This window comes from Procambarus clarkii, chromosome 76, assembly GCF_040958095.1.
Source record: "Procambarus clarkii isolate CNS0578487 chromosome 76, FALCON_Pclarkii_2.0, whole genome shotgun sequence".
Classification (NCBI taxonomy): Eukaryota; Metazoa; Arthropoda; class Malacostraca; order Decapoda; family Cambaridae; genus Procambarus; species Procambarus clarkii.
The window spans coordinates 15,297,787-15,320,871 of record NC_091225.1 but is presented as its reverse complement, the minus strand read 5'-3'; the positions used below and the strand labels follow the sequence as shown (position 1 = coordinate 15,320,871).

Here is a 23,085-nt window from a genome sequence, read left to right as displayed (position 1 = left end):
ATGAAGGGGAAAGAGTAAGAAAATGGGGGAATGGGGAGGCCCCACAACACACCTGTATGATAAAGGTAACTTAAGGGGTTGCAAGATGTTAATCCCTAGTAAGATCGTTCATTTGTGACAGGTAAATCCAGTTGCTTCTGAGTACAAGTGACAGGATGAAAAACCCAGGGGGTTTTCTTCCTATTGGGGAGTGTTGTACATGTTGCTATGGCGGTTTGTCCACTCACAGGACGAGAGAAGCTGAACAGGGAACTTCCTTCAAAATAATCTTTCCTAAGCCTCTACACAGACGCCGTCTTGTTGAATCGGCTCTTAAGACACAATGTACCCAACATGATCTTCAGTCCTGGCTTTGTTGCTGTGGACTCTTCCCTCTCACAGTATATACTCAAATGCTCTAAACTTCCTAACAAACGTGACCTAACATAAGCTTACCCTTCCATTTATCTATCTTTTTCTTTCCCTTGCTCTCTCTTACGATCCCATTCTTATTCCTATTACTATCCCCTTAATTTGTGAACAATTTAAAGGGATGCACTTTCGAACATAGAAAGTGAGGAAAGCACTGTTTACCTTGAGGTGATTTCGGGGCTTAGCGTCCCCGCGGCCCGGTCGTCGACCAGGCCTCCTCGTTACTAGACTGGTCAACTTGAGTACTTTACTTGGGAACTTGAGAACTTTACTTGAGAAAAGCTCGAGTATAAACAGACTTGAGTCATATGTTAAGTATTTTCATCCATAAACAAGAAAGCGGCTCTGGATTAACGTGGATTTGCCCAGTTTTTACGTGGATTAGCTGGATCTATTATTTCTATCACTCTCCCTGAGAGGGGCAGCTGCTGGATAAGCCTAAAGGGAGGGGGGGGGGCTGCTGACGGATGAGGCAGAAGGTGGGGGGGGGAAGGGCTGTTGGATGTACCGGAAGTGGCGACAGCTGATGGATTAACCGGAGGGGATTAACTGTTGGATGAACTGTGGGTTGGACAGCTGGTGGATGAACATGAGAGGGACAGCTGGTGGATGAACATGAGAGGGACAGCTGGTGGATGAACATGATAGGAACAGCTGATGGATGAACATGATAGGAACAGCTGGTGGATGAACATGATAGGAACAGCTGATGGATGAACATGAGAGGAACAGCTGATGGATGAACCAAATGAGGACTGGATGGCGTAGAGAAATATGGACACCACTCTCGTCTTCAGTGATGAGAATGAAATAGTGAAATTAAATTTACCAACGCACTGAGAATGAACAACGGGCTGGGAATGAACAACGTGCTGGGAATGAACAACGTGCTGGGAATGAACAACGTGCTGGGAATGAACAACGTGCTAGTAATGAACAACGTGCTGGGAATGAACAACGTGCTGGGAATGAACAACGTGCTGGGAATGAACAACGTGCTGGGAATGAACAACGTGCTGGGAATGAACAACGTGATGGGAATGAACAACGTGATGGGAATGAACAACGTGCTGGGAATGAACAACGTGCTAGTAATGAACAACGTGCTGGGAATGAACAACGTGCTGGGAATGAACAACGTGCTGGGAATGAACAACGTGCTGGGAATGAACAACGTGCTGGGAATGAACAACGTGCTGGGAATGAACAACGTGCTAGTAATGAACAACGTGCTGGGAATGAACAACGTGATGGGAATGAACAACGCGCTGGGAATGAACAACGTGCTAGTAATTAACTGACGCCACATGTCCAACAACGAACTTGAAAAGGACAATTAAACAGCAAAGACCGTAGACAATTCTGTATTCAACTGAGTTAATTTTTCATTGACAATCGGGAGTTAAACTTCGCTCTCGCACTTAATCCAAAAGTCTGTCGCAATGGCGGACCAAAAAATTATTTACAGCAAATAGACAAAATATACAACTTAATCCTCAAAACTAAGTTCCTTATATCAATTCTATTCAGAAGTCGTTCTCCATTTTTAAAGAATAAAGTGGACTTTACACATCAATATGCAGGCGATGAGTCACAATAACGTGGCTAAAGTATGATGACCAGACCACACACTAGAAGGTGAAGGGACGACGACGTTTCGGTCCGACCTGGACCATTCTCAAGTCGATCATCGACTTGAGAATGGTCCAGGACGGACCGAAACGTCGTCGTCCCTTCAAATTCTAGTGTGTGGTCTGGTCATTTACACATCAATGTTTGAGATTTTGATCCCAGTCAAAATGAGGAGTTAAAAAGATTGAACATTTTCCCTTATATAACATTTGAGCTTCTGTTCTATATAAAGGAACAGAAGCTCAAATGTTATATACTGATTTTATACTACTGATTTTCTCTATATATATAAAGGAAATCGAAGCTTATAATGAGGATGCTAAGTGATGCTCCTCTGATTTACCCATTAAGGGTGTAGGTAAATGCCTCCCTTAATGGCACCCTTTATCCTCCTTAGCTTTTTCCATCATGACAGATCCCATTGCTTCAGACTGGCGCCAGTTAAATCATTTCATGCTGGAAACTCCTTTGGGCCTGAATGACGAAACAGTTTATATGGAAAAATGTAAAGTTTTTTCTCACTCTTTAGAATGAATCATTATATCAGACAAAAGGGTTTCTCTGGAATCAAAGAAAAATATAAAACCGTTTTTACTACAAACTAAGATTTAAAACTCTGGGGCAATAACTTCCTGCTTCGGGGGAGCCGGTCGGCCGAGCGGACAGCACGCTGGACTTGTGATCCTGTGGTCCTGGGTTCGATCCCAGGCGCCGGCGAGAAACAATGGGCAGAGTTTCTTTCATCCTATGCCCCTGTTACCTAGCAGTAAAATAGGTACCTGGGTGTTAGTCAGCTGTCACGGGCTGCTTCCTGGGGGTGGAGGCCTGGTCGAGGACCGGGGACCTCGGTCCCCGGTCCTCGACACTAAAAAAACTAAAATCTTTGTGGGGACACTAAAAAAAAAACGAAATCATCTCAAGATAACCTCAAGATAACATCTCCAGTGCGTCATCACACCTGTATGTAAAGCATTGAATGTAGCAAGCATCTCATTAGCAAGAGCTCATTACCAATACACTAAAGAAATACTTCAGTGCCATACCCACTCCCAATTTACACTTATATTCTCTGGTTCACACACTATACTAGACAGATTGTTAGATTATGCTAAACCGACTATGCTCGATAACCATGATAACCAATGCTAAACTGTGCTAAAGAAAATATGATATCTATTAAACTGTTTAACAGACATCGAGGACGAAGATCACAACAAGCAACTCCTAGGTAACTACAACTAGATAAACACAGGCATCACATATATATAATACAACCTTCCAAACTTTTCACCCTTAAGATAACCTCAAGATAACTTAAGCTGGAATAACAACTCGGGTACAATCGATTGTGAACAGGACTAACTCACTCTTGAGAAGTAGTGAACCTGTACCCACAAATCAGCTCTCATATTCCTATGAGTGCATTCTTACTTATTCATATTTTTATACTCATGCTGGTTTAGCACTTCCCATAACACACACTCATATTGTAAATGTACATTAATGACACTATGTAAAAGACACATCGAACACTTTATGCAGGGCAGACGTAAATCTATGTATTTCTGTAGGTTAGATTAGCATTTTAAAAGCACTACAATCACCATCTGTGGTTGATTGTTCAATAAAACCCTGAACTATATGTTTAACACATCTCTAACCCTGTCCATGGAGGACAGAAGAAAATGTATATATGCTGGTTAGCATTGTAAATATCCTGCCACATCTGTGGTAAAAAATAATAATAATAAAAACTCATATTTCTATACGCGTACCTTTAATAAATTCATATTTGCTGAAGAGTGTGTGTGTGTGTGTGTGTGTGTGTGTGTGTGTGTGTGTGTGTGTGTGTGTGTGTGTGTGACGAGCTAGAGTGAAGGCAACACGCTGCTTGACGGCTGTCAACCTCAGTCCCTTGACACCCAGAGTGGCTCTAGTCCTGCCATTGTATGCGAGTCGTAAATGCTTCAGATATTTGACAGTCACAACTCTGTCAACTTCTTCATGTACACAAATGCTTGTGGGTTCAGTTAATATTTATAGTCATGTTTTTATTCGCTATGTCAAAGCACAAGAAAAGAAAACGGGGGGAAGGGAGGGGGGGGGGGGTTAGATAACACACAAACTACAATTTCATTTTCAAAATTTGTATTTTTTAATGTCTCTCGGGCAATGGTTGTCTTTCATCAAGTAGTGGTTTCATGGTTCTTTATTCTCCGATATATATATATATATATATATATATATATATATATATATATATATATATATTATAATTTGGGTAATCCTGCTAGATAATCTACATACTTAGGTTGATTATTTCCCCTAAATAGTTATTTGCTGATTGTTTATGCCTCCAAAGTATAGAAAATTATTATTAATCTCCCTCAAACTTTGCTTCCATATTTGCCTAAGTCAACTTGGGGAAAATATCTCGAAGGTACAGTACTTGAAGGCTGCCGACTTAAGACTCGTGTCTCATCTCTCAAGTAACTTCAAGACGCCTTTCCTAAGCTATCTGGAGATTATCTTGAGATGATTTCGGGGCTTTAGTGTCCCCGCGGCCCGGTCCTCGACCAGGGCCTCCACCCCCAGGAAGCAGCCCGTGACAGCTGACTAACACCCAGGTACCTATTTTACTGCTAGGTAACAGGGGGCATAAGATGAAAGAAACTCTGCCCATTGTTTCTCACCGGTGTCCGGGATCGAACCCGGGACCACAGGATCACAAGTCCAGCGTGCTGTCAGCTCGGCCGACCGGCTCCCGCTGCCTTGGGCAAGGGTCAGAGTAAAGTTTATGGAAAATATCGAATATTTTAAGGACTTCAGAGGTATAACTTTCACCTCCTTTATTATGCACCCCATACCCTTCCTGTGGGTTTGTGGAAAGGGTTACAGAGGCATAAGCAATCAGAACATAATTCTACCTGGAACCAATTATTTTAGTGGTTATTAATTCTAGCACGAATCTCCTTATATCTGAGTTTCTTCATTCCGGAAGGAATTTAAAAAAAATAACAACACCAAGGCTCATGTTAGGCTTTTAATTAAAGTTAATTTTATACTTTTATGGTTCAGACGTGTCCCGCTAAAGGACATCTTGTTACGTTAATGGGCAGAAGGAAATGACTACAAATGGGCAGAAACAGCAGTAAATATTTATGCAGTTGGGAGGAAAAGTGAGGTAGTTAACCTATCGAGAGGAGCGGGTATCCTGCATTATCATTGGTCGCCTGCGATGGTGGTTGGGCTGTAAACTGACGGTTTACTCTCGTCTTGTGAAACAAACCATTTATAATGCTGATTCCAGTATTAAGTTATGAGGACAGACTCTTGGTACTCAATTAAGTGATACCTAAGAATAAGGAAAAGCAGAAGGAACATGATCCAAACATCTAAAATATTCATGTGGATCGATGACATAATTATTAAGTTTAGGCTAATAAATCCACGTATTTCAGCTAGACGTGATCCACGGGGTTGTGTAGAAATAATTCTTCAGTATCAAATATGGACTACCTCTGTAAATAATATCAAAATGCTATATAAGAAGAAATTGAGAGTTTGTAGTAAATGCTTTACATTTACAATTTGAGTGCCAGGGCCCAGGAGCTAGTACTTGGCACATGAACTGTTACGTTACTACACACGCGGTTTACAGTGTGTGTGCTGTGTGCCCGCGCAAATGTCTGTCTAACCATTTTGAGCACAAGTCTTTATTTCTTGCCTTAAAAAATATGTAACAATGCCAAGGGTGACTGGCAACTTTCCTTAAGAGGGCGGTGACGTGGGGGTATTATCCCTTCCCTTCTCTTACCTCTCCCACTTCTCTCTTTCCCTCTTCCACCCCACCAGCATACTTTTCCAGACTCCTTGTGTTCCCACCATCCGACTGTCCTCCTCTCCCACTAACTGTCTCATCTCTCCCGTCCCCAAAACCCCCCACCATATGAATGCCAGAAACTTGCCTGCTTGACATTCCTAACTCTTGCCCTGCTTGTTCATACTTAAGCATTTGGTTTTCTGATTCGCCTTACATCATTCTCGGTGTGTTGGGCGACTCAGCCCTCGTAATTTTGCATTGCAAGATTCTTGTTTGGTCTCAGTTTACACGAGTGAACGAGTCTGTCCTCGTGGAAATAGCAGTTTCTACAGTATGGTCGCCTTTAAAAATGTAAAATCGCTTGTATATAAATATCTTGCAGAGGTCCCACAATTAATGTAATGAGTCAGCTGGTTACTATTGACAAGGGGCGTTAATGGGGTACAGCGAATAGGAACAATGTTAACTTTTGGAGTCTATGACAGTTAGACTTAGAATGCCTCCACCAGCGTATGTTATTCTGGAAGTTTTTTAATGATATCCTGGCATTTTTTTCTTCGCTATCTTTAACCTAACCCAGTTAGATTACCTAGCAGTAAAATAGGTACCTGGGTGTTAGTCAGCTGTCATGGGCTGCTTCCTGGGGGTGGAGGCCTGGTCGAGGACCGGGCCGCGGGGACACTAAAAGCCCCGAAATCATCTCAAGATAACCTCAAGATAACCTAACCTAACCACAATCACTTATATTTATGATGTATCAGGATCGAATGATATCAGTATTAGTGAAAACGGTAGTAATAGATACTATTATTAGTGGTAATACTAATAATAATAAAAATATTTTATTAGTAGCAGTAGGAAAGTACTATAATTAATAGGAAATGTGGAACTAGTACATTAATTAATAGCAATAGTGGCTAGCAGTAGAAGTAATAATTTTTATAGTGGCAGTCTAGAAGTATTCTAGACCCACCATTAGTAGGAGTATTTTATTATATGTATATAAAGTGTAGAATATCTGCTATAAGTAGTAAAAGTGCCTAATATTAGAAGTAATATTGGCAGTAGTATTAGAAACTCTACAGTAATTATTAGAAATACTGTTAATTAACTTAGTCATATTATTTCATAGTAAAATACTATTATTAATAGTAATATCTGAAGAGGTAGTTTTTATTAGTGATAATAGTTCTGTTCTTCTCTTAGTAAAATCCTTAGTTGTGCTGTCATTTTGTGTTTAATGTAGAATCTAAAAGTACAAGACAATCCACTTTCTTGCTAAGAATAGACCAAAATATGCCAGCAAGAAAATCTTAGTACACACCATTTTATTTCCAATAAACTCTCCAATAACTTACACTATTTCCAGGATATAGATCCCATTTTCCAGGTTATATAATGTAAGACACCTTGTCCGCTTTCTGACCGGAACACCGGGGAATTATGTGTGTATAAAAATGTTACCTAAACTTATTTATGTATGCACAGAGCCTTGATATTTACGATGGTAATCTATTTCCCGATAATCTGCTACGGCGTGTTGGCAAGAGAGTGAGAAAGTTATAAGGTTAATACCGGGCGCGTTGAGCATTTTACCGTAGTCACTCCTTCCTGCTTGGGGGGCCAGATTCACGAAGTAGTTACGCAAGCACTTACGAACGTGTACATCTTTCCTCAATCTTTGACGGCTTTGGTTACATTTATTAAACAGTTTACAAGCATGGAAACCTCTCAATTAACAGTTGTTATTGTTATAAACAGCCTCCTGGTGCTTCGGAGCTCATTAACTGTTTAATAATTGGAAACAAAGCCGCCAAAGATTGAGAAACGATGTACAAGTTCGTAAGTGCTTGCGTAAGTGCTTTCGTGAATCTGGTCCCAGGTTCGTGGTGTACCTTGCTGGGCTGCACTAACGCCCCGCCGTCCTCTTCTATACCTTATGGTTATTTTATAATGTACATTTATTGGAGAATGTTTTAATGGACTGTAAAGGCTCTGAGATAACACCTTTTATAAAGGAGGTTTTTGATCATTTATTACAATAGGCCGAAGGACGAGTTTGAAAATAGGCTTTTGGAATATTTCTCGTAATCTGTTGGATAAAATATTTTAGGCTTTGTGGTCGTTTTTATTAGCTTGAAAAGTCTTAGCCGCGTATTTATTGTCGTGGTTTTCTTCTCGTAGTTCAGTCTGAAGCAATAGTTTCATTACAGGCGATGAGTCACAATAACGTGGCTGAAGTATGTTGATTAGACCACACACTAGAAGGTGAAGGGACGACGACGTTTCGGTCCGTCCTGGACCATTCTCAATCGACTTGAGAATGGTCCAGGACGGACCGAAACGTCGTCGTCCCTTCATTTTCTAGTGTGTGGATTGGTCAACAGTAGTTTCATTACTAGAAGCAGGGCATCTTAAGTAATTGCATGATCAATGAGGCAGTTCCTGGTCGCTCTCTGCATTCCCACGTGAATGTCATAAGGTGAGAGATCAGGGGCCAGATTCACGAAGCAGTTACGCAAGCACTTACGAACCTGTCCATCTTTTCTCGATCTTTGGCGGCTTTGTTTACAATTATTAAACAGTTAATGAGCTCCGAAGCACCAGGAGGCTGTTTACAACAATAACAACAGTTGAATGGGAGGTTTTCATGCTTGTGCTGTTCAATAAATGTAACCAAAGCCGCCAAAGATTAAGGGAAGATGTACACGTTCGTAAGTGCTTGAGTAACTGCTTTCGTGAATCTGGCCCCAGATATATGTTGCATAAATTGTTGCAACCATCTTAACGACCTTAACATTGTTCCTGGCAAGGGTTTCCTTGTTTGCTTGGGGTGATCTTGAGAGAGAGAGAAAGAGATCTTGGGGGATGGATGGATGGAGGGAGGGAATTATCAAGTGAAAGCGCCAAGCCATTACGACTACATAGCACTTGGAAGGGGTCAGGATAAGGATTTGGGATGGTGTCCAACCACTTGGACGGTCGGGGGATTGAACGCCGACCCGCATGAAACGAGACCGTCGCTCTAGCGTCCAGCTAAAGATGTGGGACGGGCCGGCGTTTTAGAATATTTGAGGATCTTGATGATGATGGCTTAATGTGAAACCCCTGAACTATTTACATCTCTAACCCTGTCCATGGAGGACAGAAGAAAATGTATATATGCTGGTTACCATTGTAAATGTCTGGCTACGTCACGTCTGTAGTAGAAAATAATAATAATAAAACAAATAATAATGACGGAGTAGCACTAGCAATAAAACTTGGTTTAATATTGTCGTGTACTAAAGTACTTGGAGACTGTAACCTATTACTTAAGCTCTATAAGAAAACTTAATTTATTTTTCCTCGTGCTAAACGCGTCAGCTGTTGACTAATTGCCTCTCCTCGATCACAAAGGTCAAGGTCACCTTTGACGCAGCAAACGGTGTTGCATAACATTCACGCTATAGCTTCAGTGTACATTATAATACGTATCATTCTGAACGTACCTCTCAATGTTGACCAAACCACACACTAGAAGGTGAGGGGACGACGACGACGTTTCGGTCCGTCCTGGACCATTCTCAAGTCGATTGTGAATCGATCGACTTGAGAATGGTCCAGGACGGACCGAAACGTCGTCGTCCCTTCACTTTCAGAAGGTGAGGGGACGACGACGTTTCAGTCCGTCCTTGACCATTCTCTCCTGGACCAAAAATACTAGTGAGAATGGTCCAGGACGGACCGAAACGTTGTCGTTCCGTCACTTTCTAGTGTGTGGCCTGGTCAACATATTTCAGCCACGTTATTGTGACTCCTCGTCTGCCTCTCAGTGTTTGACTTGAAACACAGCCTTTTGTTCATACACCCGCCAACAACCCGTCCTCTTAAAAATAACGTCACTCTTCGCTCGTATGCGCACTATGGCCAAATCTGAACGTAATTTGAAATGAAATCGACTAACAAAAGTGACGTACTGTCCCGTTTTCTGTTTGAGTCATTCGGCTTACTCGGAAAGGTTAGGAGAGGAAACTTTAATTGATATTTTTCATAACGTTTTGAAACTTTATGAGAATTTCCTGCCCACCTAACCTACCAGAGGACCCTCAACTTACTGTTGTTGAAAAAAAAAAATCCCAAATTTATTTTCATTTTCAAATTACGTCCATATTCAGCCATACGGGCAAACGGCCAAAAACGACGTTATTTTTAAGAGGATAGGTTGTTGCAGCTCGATTCGGGGACCGAGCGACCCTGAATTACACTGGACTAATCGAGTTTCTAGGCCCAAAAAATATTTTTTATAGTAATGAGATATTGATAAGTAATTTCCTACCACCGGCTCCTCCATGGCTTGTGGCCGAGGTTCACTTATTTCCTTCTTTCCCCTTTTCTCCTGGGGCCAGATTCACGAAAGCACTTACGAACCTGTACATCTTTTCTCAATCTTTTTCGGCTTTGTTTCCAATTATTAAACAGTTCATGAGCTCCGAAGCACCAGGAGGCTGTTTATAACAATAACAACAGCTGAATGGGAAGTTTTCATGCTTGTAAACTGTTTAATAAATGTAACCAAAGCCGTCAAAGATTGAGGAAAGATGTACACGTTCGTAAGTGCTTGCGTAAGTGCTTTCGTGAATCTGGCCCCTGATCTTCATGCCTCAAACCTTGCTTTTTAAAACTAAGACAAGCGTTTGTTAGCAATGATTCTGATAGTCCGATTTAAATTGTATGCTAAGAGCTATTATCTTACATAAGCTCAACTGAAACCTCACCCCAGAATCTGAGTTATTTAATGAGTTTAATAATAGTTTTTTATTAGAAATAACTTTTAATGTTAAGCTACAGTCATGTTAAGTACAAGATGAAGCTGGATCCAACTGGGTGTCAGAGCGTTCATGTGATCAGTTGAGAGAACACATTCACAGTGTTCACTAATAGTTTGCATGGTAGTCGTCTTATTGATGGGGATCCCCGCCAAACACACACCCAAACTACGACGTTGGTACAACGTTCGAACAAGTTTTAACACCTCCTAACCAGTTATAACAACCAATATAGCAAGTTGTAACAACGTTCTAATACGTCATAAACACGTTAAGCCAAGATGTAACAACTTTATTACAAGTTGTAACAAACGGAAAATAGAGACAGTTTCGGTTTGTGTTTCCAGGGTCATTCTTCATCACTTCTCATTGTGGGTGTCTTTCATAATATATAAATTATTGCCATGTTAGGGATCTGAAATAAACAAAAAATCAACAAATAGAAATTGAGATGTCTTAATTCCGTTCCAGAGCGTGTGTGTGTCTGTCTGTCTGTCTGTCTTTGTCTGTCTTGTCTGTCTTGTCTGTCTGTCTGTCTCTGCCTGCCTGCCGGTCGCTCTCGTGTCTCATGTCTGTCTTGTCTGCCTTTGTCTTTGTCTGTCTGTCTGTCTGTCTCTGCCTGCCTGCCGGTCGCTCTCGTGTCTCATGTCTGTCTTGTCTGCCTTTGTCTTTGTCTGTCTGTCTGTCTGTCTCTGCCTGCCTGCCGGTCGCTCTCGTGTCTCTCTCATGTCTGTCTTGTCTGTCTTGTCTGTCTGTCTTGTCTGTCTGATTGTCTGTCTGATTGTCTGTCTGATTGTCTGTCTGATTGTCTGTCTGATTGTCTGTCTTGTCTGTCTGTCTTGTCTGTCTTGTCTGTCTGTCTGTCTGATTGTCTGTCTGATTGTCTGTCTGATTGTCTGTCTGATTGTCTGTCTGTCTTGCCTGCCTTGCCTGCCTGCCTGCCTTGTGTGTCTCTCATGTCTGTCTGACTCTGTCTGACTCTAACTCTGTCTCTGTCTGTCAATTTTTTGGAGTTAATGCATTAGACAACGTACCATTGAAATGTCTTGGTCTAGGAGGATAAGGAGAGACCTGCCAACAGTTACTTCCCAACACTAAGTAAGACACCGGCCTCCAGCCGCTAATGTTTCCGTCTCTCCTCACACTTTATAACTCCCACAAAAAATACCAGTGAATTCCTGTATACAAATGACACCACTTGTGAGCAGTTAATTTAAAAAGAACTTCCTTACTGGTTTGTTTCGAGTAAATGCTTTTATTTGTTAGTGTCGTGTTACTTGTGTATATATGTTCTTGTTTTGAGAGCTTTGTATGTTTGCAATTGTTGCGTATTTTGTAATTATTATACAATGTAAATTTATGCGTTTTAACACGTTTTTACCCTGTGGCATATTTCTTTGTTATTTAAATATTTTATGCAATCTAATGTAGGTTTTGGTGATACAATTTAATGGAAATTTAATTTTTAGTTTATAGTTATGGATATGCTATATGAGGTAAGTATTACCTATTTGATTATAATTGAATTAAAAAACAGCTTTGGGTTTAACATATGACACAATCCCCGTGCTCCATCAGGGGATACAATCACTACAAGTAACGATTGTATAGTGACACAAACCCCTTGTTCCCTTTCACTATACAGGCACCCCCACACCATACCAACCACGGCGTCACCACCGTTCACAAAGTGAATAATTACATTTGAACATTCATGAGTTTTGTGAGGTTGACACTAACTAGATTTCATCACGAACAATTCATGGTGAATTTATTGATTCTGTTATTAATGTTGTGCTATGTGCTATTGTGGTGTGTTCACTCATTGGGCAGCTATACTCGCCTCTTAAGGTGTTGACCAGACCACACACTAGAAGGTGAAGGGACGACGACGTTTCGGTCCGTCCTGGACCATTCTCAAGTCGATTTATTGACCGTCCTTGTGCTTAACATCGCAAAGGCAAGTAGTTCTGTTGTTTGGCGATGGGTTAAATCCTGTGATGCTTACTAACAGTAAAATCACGTTCTGTGGTTGATTGTTCAATAAATCCCTAAACTATATGTTTAATTAATCTCTAACCTTGTCCATGGAGGACAGAAGAAAATGTATATATGCTGGTTAGCATTGTAAATGTGTGGCAACGTCACTTCCTGTTAGCCAGTTAGTGCTGAGTGTACAAAGATTGAGGAAAGATGTACAGGTTCGTAAGTGCTTGCGTTACGGCTTCGTGAATCTGGCCCCGGGCCTGGAGCATACCAAACACGATCTCACACACGGTCTCCAACGACACTGTTAATGATATTAGATTAAAAATGCCCGACAAAATAACCACTTGACAATATATGGCAGTCAAGAGCGCTTAACTCGTTAGGCTATAATGCAATTTAAGAAATTTTCCTAAGCGCCATTTCCTGAGCGGGAAGCGAGCCATTCCTGCCCCACTACCCTGCCTCCCTTGCCCCCCAACCCCCCCCAGTCCCCCCCCAACCACCCCCCCCAGTCCCCCCCAACCCCCACCCCCCCCAGCCCCCCCCCAGCCCCCGAACCTCCCCAAAAAAAAACTTCACTAATTATCATAAAATGAATGTCAAAGCCATGACGGGCGGGAATTTTAAACCTGGCGAGACATTAAGTACAGTGTATGACTTTCTAATATTAGACTAAAAGATCCGGAGCATAATGTGAAGCGAGGGAAGCGAGACCCCCCGCAAGTGCCCCTTCACTGCACACAAGAGCCCCGTGCGTAGTATTAAGGTAAAGTGGCCTCTTAGAAGGAAGACTTAAGGGGCGATATTAACGACAGTATTACTCCAGTCTTCGCAGAATTAAGGTCGAACGACACGCTTTTGTGCTTTCAACAAGCAAGGTTACTGTTGTTGTTTTTGAGGGAGTTAAGTACAGTGGTGTTATCTTGAGATGATTTCGGGGCTTTAGTGTCCCTGCGGCCCGGTCCTCGACCAGGCCTCCACCCCTAGGAAGCAGCCCGTGACAGCTGACTAACATCCAGGTACCTATTTTACTGCAGGTAACAGGGGCATAGGGTGAAAGAAACTCTGCCCATTGTTTATCGCCGGCGCCTGGGATCGAACCCAGGACCACAGGATCATAAGTCCAGCGTGCTGTCCGCTCGGCCGACCGGTGTTATGTTGGCCCAGACCACACACTAGAAAGTGAAGTGACGACGTCGTTTCGGTCCGTCCTGGACCATTCTCAAGTCGATTGTGAACCTGATATTATCATACTGGATATCACTATGCATTGCATAGTGGTGTTATCTTTTGCGTCACTTGAGGAAATTGTGGTGGCTTGCAGTGGTTGTATATTGGTGGACATGCTTATGTATTAGCGATAAGACTTACTATTAATGCATGATGTCTTACTGTAAATATGTAGCTCTTGAAATAGCATCTTCTCTGTAACTAGCTGACATTGTAACTATAAGGTGTGAAGGATAGATGAAATTGTTTATGTAATAATCTAAGATGAGGTTTGATAAAGACCTTTTGTGCCCTCTGTAATGCTTTTTGCGCTACCGCTCACAGGATGAGTATGGGGTGCACAATAAACTAGCCGCCCCCGGTGGCAACTATAAACATCACTGCTTCCTTTTCATCGAGGTTTTAACAATTTTTTCCCCCAGTGTGAGCGTTTGCAGTGTCACTAATAACACGAACTTAAACATGATATATTATGATTATCATCAGTGGTCACTCATCCTGTAATTAAGAAAACTTAATTTGCATTTTCTGGAATGACGAAGTCAAAATGTCATAATTCAAATGCGAAAAAAAGGATAAAAAGGTACAAGAAATTAATATAAATAAGTTTTTAAATACATCAACACAATATTATTGAATAGGAAATATTGTGTATAAATTGGATAAGTTTTGATTCAGAAACAATCTTAGGAAATACTGATACGTTCCTTTGGTTGTATATATATATATATATATATATATATATATATATATATGGAATAAATTTAAGGGTAACTTACTAATATAGGACCACTGGATTGTTTCTATCGTAGGATAGACATGTATATGAGTGAGTTTGGTCGGATAGAACAGGAGTTGCGTCATATGGGTCAATGGGTCTTCTAGGCCCAGATTCACGAAGCAGTTACGCAAGCACTTACGAACCTGTACATCTTTTCTCAATCTTTGGTGACTTTGTTTACAATTATTAAACAGTTAATGAGCTCCGAAGCACCAGGAGGCTGTTTAGAACAATAACAACAGTTGATTAGCAAGTTTTCATGCTTGTAAACTGTTTAATAAATGTAACCAAAGCCGTCAAAAATTGATGAAAGATGTACACGTTCGTAAGTGCTTGCGTAACTGCTTCGTGAATCTGGGCCCAGAAGACCCATTGACCCATATGACGCAACTCCTGTTCTATCCGACCAAACTCACTCATATACATGTCTATCCTACGATAGAAACAATCCAGTGGTCCTATATTAGTAAGTTACCCTTAAATTTATTCCATATATATATATATATATATATATATATATATATATATATATATATATATATATATATATATTTATATATATATATATATACACACAACCAAAGGAACGTATCATGTATTTTGCGGGAAGAACAGCAGTAAACGTTTGTAAAGCCACTCTTACAAAATGTCTTGTACAAGAACATATGGAAAAAAAAGTAGATTTCTAAAATGACTTTCCGCCTGCTTCAACTTTATCTATATTCCTCTTAATTTTTCTCTACACCATTCACAACACTTTGTTATGTATGGACCCATAGCCTCGAAGAAGAAAATGAAAGGTATTGAGAGAAGTCCTTGCAAATAAGGGAGGGTGAGGGCCACCTCTCTACCCCTGGGGGGTGGGGGGTCAGGGCCACCTCTCTACCGGGGGGGGGGGGGGGGTCAGAGCCACCTCGCTACCCCTGGGGGGGGGGGTCAGGGCCACACCTCTACCGGGGGGGGGGGGGGTCAGGGCCACCTCGCTACCCCTGGGGGGGGGGGTCAGGGCCACCTCTCTACCTCTGGGGGGGGGGGTCAGGACCACCTCGCTACCCCTGGGGAGGGGGGAGGTCAGGGCCACCTCGCTACCCCTGGGGGGGGGTCAGGGCCACCTCGCTACCCCTGGGGAGGGGGGAGGTCAGGGCCACCTCGTTACCCCTGGGGGGGGGTCAGGGCCACCTCGGTACCCCTGGGGGGGGGGTCAGGGCCACGTCGCTACCCCTGGGGGGGGTCAGGGCCACCTCGCTACCCTTGGGGGGGGTCAGGGCCACCTCGCTACCCCTGGGGGTGAAAACTACGTCCCCACGTGTGCTGATGAGCGCTGTATTCAACAACCAGGAGGGACAACAAAGGCAGTTATTTAAGACTAATTCTCTGTGTCAGTAAGTGCGTGACGCAGGCGGTGCCTAGCCAGAGGCATTACTTGCGTCAGAGTGCCACTGTGTGTGTGCCAACCTGTCGTAATTACCTGTTATAAAACAACGCTTGATACGCTGACTTTTACGTACCTCAAAGCACTTTTTATTCAGCTTCATCCAGTTGTTTAGGGCATGTGCCAGGGACTGCCCGAGCTTGTCCCCTGATGCCTTGAGTCCTCCCGTCACGCCCCTGGAGCACGGGAAGGGGGTGGACAAGGGACGTGACGGAATGGACCCCCTGTAAAACTTCGCTATAAAGTTGTGTTGATTTGCGTTGTGTTGTGGTGACGGATGTGAGCGTCGCTGGTGGCGGAGGTCGGGTGACCCAGGCTGGCAGTGGCGGCCCACCGGCATATTGAGTCTTCTTCAGCCACTAGTGAGAGCCCGGGAGGGCTTCTGGAGCTCCAAGGCGGTAGAGAGAGCGCCTCCAGGCGGTAGAGAGCGCCTCCAGGCGGTAGAGAGCGCTTCAAGGCGGTAGAGAGCGCCTCTAGGCGGTAGAGAGCGCCTCTAGGCGGTAGAGAGCGCCTCTAGGCGGTAGAGAGCGCCTCCAGGCGGTAGAGAGAGCCCAATGAGGTATTGAAAACAATGAGCAGTTTAGATACTAGCACCGGGTGTGATAGCCATCTTGAGGTTATCTTGAGATGATTTCGGGGCTTTTTAGTGTCCCCGCGGCCCGGTCCTCGACCAGGCCTCCACCCCCAGGAAGCAGCCCGTGACAGCTGACTAACACCCAGGTACCTATTTTACTGCTAGGTAACAGGGCCATAGGGTGAAAGAAACTCTGCCCTTTGTTTCTCGACGGCGCCTGGGATCGAACCCAGGACCACAGGATCACAAGTCCAGCGTGCTGTCCGCTCGGCCGACCGACGCCTTGAGCCTGTAATATAAACCCTTCACTGCCTACTCTCTTATTTCACACGTAGACGACCCGATAAATAGATCGTGAGCCCCGGTGACTCTATTATGCCTGAGCCCCGGTGACAGCGCTCTAAAAGGTGCTCACCGTTGACCTGCTGGGACAAACGAAGCTTCCCGCCAGCAGTAAAAGCTTTGTTTGTGAACCAACTTTTGTTCACGCCTGTGTTCAGAACTTGTTTGTTCCTACGAATGCTGCAGTGGGATAAAATCTGGTGTTAGTGAATATATGCCAAGTCTGAATTTGGAAATTTTGCGTTTAGAAAGGGTAAAAATTTTTGTTTCCTTATAGTTTTGTATAATGTATATAATTTTGTTACCTGAAAATGGATTTGAAGAAGAGTTTTTAATGAGTTTAAGGGTTTGTGAAGAGATATACTGACAAGTTTTGTTTAGGAAGTATATTAGTCCCAATATTTTGGACCGCGTGTTTCTTTAAAATAACAATAATTGAAGTCAAAAATATTCGGAGATTAACCACGTTAGGAAATGCGATTTAAGTAGGTTTTCGTAGTAGCTAAGTAGTTAGAGCAGTCGACTCACACCCGAAAGTTCCCGGGTTCGGTTCTCGAGCAGGTCGAAGTCACTGGGTACATATCTTAAGAAAAACGGGAGGGGGGGGGGGGAGAAATAGCTTAAGCTACTCTATCCCTTTAAGATGTATTTCTTTCTTATCTCAATAAACATACTTGAACTTAAGAAAAGTGTTGGAAAGGTTAGTCTTTGGTTTAGGGTGATCTTGATAAGCATAATAAGTTTATTATCCTTATCATTGGGAAACCCCATATACTAATAAAATATGATTTTCGACTTGAGAATGGTCCAGGACGGACCGAAACGTCGTCGTCCCTTCACTTTCTAGTGTGTGGTCTGGTCAACATACTTCAGCCACGTTATTGTGACTCCTCGTCTGCAAATATGATTTTCTATCATCAGGGACAGGAAGCCTGTTACGGTGTTGAGATCTCGCTGACCTTTCCCCATTATGCAACCCACAACAGTTCTTTATCTCCCAGATACCTTTTTACTGCTCGGTGAAAGGACACATCAGGTGAAAGGACGCGCTCCCCAAAAAGCTGTTGTCTTCCTTCGGAAATTAAACGCGTGACCTTTGCTTGGCAAAAGAGGACGCCCACTCTCTGGTGAAAGCTTGCCCAAACGCTTCGGTCCTCTCGCGGGAATTGAAGCCTGTACAATGAAGCCACAATGGGCTGATTTATCTATGTTAAAACTTTGGATCAATGTGATTGTATTACTCTCGCTTCTCTGGTGAACCCTGAAGCACACATTTTACCCGCTAAATAACAATCAGCTTCATAGTGATATAATTAGATTATATAATATGTGTAATTACCTGTCATTACTGTGTGTGTGCGCGCTCTCACTTATTTGTGCTTGCGGGGGTTGAGCTCTGGCTCTTTGGTCCCGCCTCTCAACCGTCAATCAACTAATTGTACAGATTCCTGAGCCTACTGGGCTCGTGTGTGTGTGTGTGTGTGTGTGTGTGTGTGTGTGTGTGTGTGTGTGTGTGTGTGTGTGTGTGTGTGTGTGTGTGTGTGTGTGTACTCACCTATTTGTGCTTGCAGGATCGAGCATTGACTCTTGGATCCCGCCTTTCCAGCTATCGGTTGTTTACAGCAATGACTCCTGTCCCATTTCCCTATCATACCTAGTTTTAAAAGTATGAATAGTATTTGCTTCCACAATCTGTTCCCCAAGTGCATTCCATTTTTCCACTACTCTCACGCTAAAAGAAAACTTCCTAACATCTCTGTGACTCATCTGAGTCACACAGACTCGTGTGTGTGTGTGTGTTTACTAGTTTACTAGTTGTGTTTTGCGGGGGTTGAGCTTTGCTCTTTCGGCCCGCCTCTCAACTGTCAATCAACTGTTTACTAACTACTACTTTTTTTTTTTTTTTTTTTTTTTTTTTTTTTTTTTTTTTTTTTTTTTTCCCCACACCACACACACACACACACACCAGGAAGCAGCCCGTGACAGCTGACTAACTCCCAGGTACCTATTTACTGCTAGGTAACAGGGGCACTTAGGGTGAAAGAAACTTTGTCCATTTGTTTCTGCCTCGTGCGGGAATCGAACCCGCGCCACAGAATTACGAGTCCTAAGCGCTATCCACCAGGCTACGAGGCCCCCCTCGTGTGTGTGTGTGTGTGTGTGTGTGTGTTGCTATGTCCTTCACAAGAGATAAAAATCGTACACGCGCCTCTTGAATAGAAGTCAGTGGTCACACGAAGAGAGAAGAGAAGGAACTTTATCACCTGTCATTATATTTTATATTGTTTACTTCACAAGAAAATATATTTGCATCTTTCTGTCGTTCTTAAATGTCTAAATAACACGTGTCTAAGGTGGCTTTAACCTCCTGGAAATAGCTGTAAAATATCTTAATTGGTCGTAAAGCAAACCCATTAAGTCGAGTGGAGGGATGGAGAGAGGGCAGACTAGGACCTAAGGTGATGGAGAGGCAGGTCAGCCCAGGTCACCAGAGGTCACCAAAGGTCACCAGACGTCAAGATAAGTCTTGGTCACATGGGGGCTCAACCACACACACACACTTACGGGCTCACCATAGCCCGTGCTACTTGGAACTTTTAGATTCAGCAACTTACAACAACAACAACAACAACAACAAGGGATCAAGCACATCCCAGGATAACAGGAACAATTCAGGTGAAGATGGGTAAGGGTCAACCTCATTCACCATCGTGAAGGTTGTTTCAAGTCATTAGGGGTCATGGTCCTCGCAGGTCATCAAGTAGTTGGGGGTTACACGGGTCACCAAAGGGTCAAGGTCATCACAGGTCATCGTAGGTCAGGGGTCATCACACACACAGTTCAATACACTTGTTAATTTCCTTCAGTGACCTGTCTCGTTCCTCACTGTGTTCCAAAATGTGGCTTGGTCAGGTCCATAAGGCAGGGTGTGGCTTGGTCGGGTCCACCAGGCAGGGTGTGGCTTGGCCTGGTCCACGAGGCAGGGTGTGGCTTGGCCTGGTCCACGAGGCAGGGTGTGGCTTGGTCGGGTCCACCAGGCAGGGTGTGGCTTGGCCTGGTCCACCAGGCAGGGTGTGGCTTGGCCTGGTCCACCAGGCAGGGTGTGGCTTGGTCTGGTCCACCAGGCAGGGTGTGGCTTGGCCTGGTCCACGAGGCAGGGTGTGGCTTGGTCTGGTCCACGAGGCAGGGTGTGGCTTGGCCTGGTCCACCAGGCAGGGTGTGGCTTGGCCTGGTCCACCAGGCAGGGTGTGGCTTGGCCTGGTCCACCAGGCAGGGTGTGGCTTGGCCTGGTCCACGAGGCAGGGTGTGGCTTGGCCTGGTCCACGAGGCAGGGTGTGGCTTGGCCTGGTCCACCAGGCAGGGTGTGGCTTGGCCTGGTCCACGAGGCAGGGTGTGGCTTGGCCTGGTCCACGAGGCAGGGTGTGGCTTGGCCTGGTCCACGAGGCAGGGTGTGGCTTGGCCTGGTCCACGAGGCAGGGTGTGGCTTGGCCTGGTCCACGAGGCAGGGTGTGGCTTGGCCTGGTCCACGAGGCAGGGTGTGGCTTGGCCTGGTCCACGAGGCAGGGTGTGGCTTGGTCCACACTTAGACTGACCACATCCACAACTTCCAATCACTCCATTATACACAAAAAATTATAACAAATTTTCTCTGATTTAATTGAAACTGAAAACTTTCAATAAACGTTATGTACCTACACTGACTTTTGTTTTAATTGAAATAGGAGATAATTTATATAAAAAAAGTATAAATAATGCTGTAATTGGAAACTTTGTAACGGTTTCATATGAACATTTTTTTTTTGTATAAACACCTATTTGTGCCTGAAGGTTTTAGCTTAGTCAGACTATGATGCAACGCTGGGGTAAGAATAGTCAGGTAGATCACTACTGAGAGGAAGAGCAAGCTTGTCTCACACATATCACATACTCATCTACTCTAACTTCAGGGACGTCCAGCCTGAGCCTGAGGGCCCCAGGTGTCAGCACACCTGGCTAACCAGGTGTGTTGCCTGGCCAGATGTGCTGCCTCGCCCTCTCATGAGGCCCCAACAATTCAACCTCATGGTAGGTGCCACATATAGCATGGTAGCACCACATATGAATATGGTAACACATGTGTGCTGCTACCATATTCAGCACACCTTCAATACTCACACACTTCTGCCTTACCTGGTGTCAGCCAGCTCCGTGCATGACTCAGGTCTTGCTTCCTGTTATTAGCTCGTCATGCAGCATAAGTATCGATCGTAGAGGGGCAGAGGAACCTCCACACCTGCCCCCCACACACCTGGTGCCCCCCCTACACCTGGCCCTCGGGGACGCTACCTAACCAAGCATAGACTCTGCTAAACTCTACGTAAGACACTAAGAGGCACCAAGGACCTTTCAGAACAATTATCATCGTATGTATTCCCTATGTCAGTCGCTGCTTCTCCTCCGTCACGCCTCAGACCATCTCGCTCTCCACCACATAAGTCTTTTGACGGGAATATTAAGCGAAATACTGTTTTGTGTAGTAAATTAGCTTTTTGAGACGGGAAGGGGAGGAATAGCTGAGGAAATGGGGAGGGGGAAGTAGAGAGGAGAGGGTAAAGAAAGGGGAAGATGAGAGAGAGGTGGAGGAGAGAGAGAGAGGGGGGGGGGGAGATTGTTGGGATAGAGAGAGAGAGTAGATAAGGGAAGAGAGAGGGGAGGTGGAGGGTTTAAGGGAGAACAAGACCCGGGACCGGCCGGGTACTCCATCTAGTATACAATGAAACACAGGAGTATGTTCCTACATGTATACTGAAGTACATAAAGCGTGTTCCTAAATGTATATATGAAGCGTGTACCTACATATACACTGAAGCACATGTAGCGTGTTCCTACATATGTACACTGAAGCACATGGAGCGTGTTCCTACATATGTACACTGAAGCACATGTAGCGTGTTCCTACATATACACTGAAGCACATGTAGCGTGTTCCTACATATGTACACTGAAGCACATGTAGCGTGTTTCTACATATGTACACTGAAGCACATGTAGCGTGTTCCTACATATGTACACTAAAGCACATGAAGCGTGTTTCTACATATGTACACTGAAGCACATGTAGCGTGTTCCTACATATGTACACTGAAGCACATGAAGCGTGTTCCTACATATACACTGAAGCACATGTAGCGTGTTCCTACATATGTACACTGAAGCACATGGTGGTGTTGCAACGGCAGGTGTGGACACCAGCCTGCAGGTGTGAGTCACACCTGGCTGGGTTAACCTGCTTCAACTTCGATCAATTTCGTCGCAAACTGGCAAAATATCGATCGTTACTTGTGAGTGTTGAGACAATAAGATGCTTATCTTAACATACTAACAAGGTTAGGTAAGGTCGGTGTTTTCTATGAATCTTTTTAAGGGTATCTATTATGTTTAGTATATCACCTATGCACGTAGTTAATAAGTCAATATTGACTTTACGAATTTGGGAGAACGGGTTGGTTGAGACTCACCAGTTTGGGCCACGCCGTTCAGAACACGTAGTGTACAAAAAAAGATATCAGTGTCCAGTTGCACATTGATGTCTTGTTGCACATTGATGTCTTGGTGCACATTGATGTCCAGTTGCACATTGATGTCCTGGTGCGCATTGATGTCTTGGTGCACATTAATGTCCAGTTGCACATTGATGTCCTGGTGCACATTGATGTCCTGGTGCACATTGATGTTTTGGTGCACATTGATGTCTTGGTGCACATTGATGTCCTGGTGCACATTGATGTCCTGGTGCACATTGATGTCCTGGTGCACATTGATGTCCTGGTGCACATTGATATCCTGTGTCCTGGTGCACATTGATGTCCTGTGTCCTGGTGCACATTGATGTCCAGCTTCGTTTAGAAATATTCTGGAAAACCGCTTGGCTTGGAGGAGCAGTTTATTATCTTCTTATCTTGAGATGATTTCGGGGCTTTAGTGTCCCCGCGGTTCTGTCCTCGACCAGGCCTCCACTCCCAGGAAGCAGCCCGTGACAGCTGACTAACTCCCAGGTACCTATTTACTGCTAGGTAACAGGGG

At 43.9% G+C, this 23,085-nt stretch overlaps 1 protein-coding gene across 1 annotated transcript; it reads left to right on the top strand.

Moving 5' to 3' along the window:
• Nucleotides 1-1,253: 1,253 nt before the first annotated feature.
• LOC138357182 (homeobox-like protein HDP1) lies at nucleotides 1,254-22,866 on the top strand. The gene is made up of 2 exons (XM_069313830.1): nucleotides 1,254-1,700; nucleotides 22,633-22,866. Exons 1-2 carry the CDS (start codon nucleotides 1,254-1,256, stop codon nucleotides 22,864-22,866), a joined length of 681 nt encoding a protein of 226 aa, XP_069169931.1.
• Nucleotides 22,867-23,085: the final 219 nt, after the last annotated feature.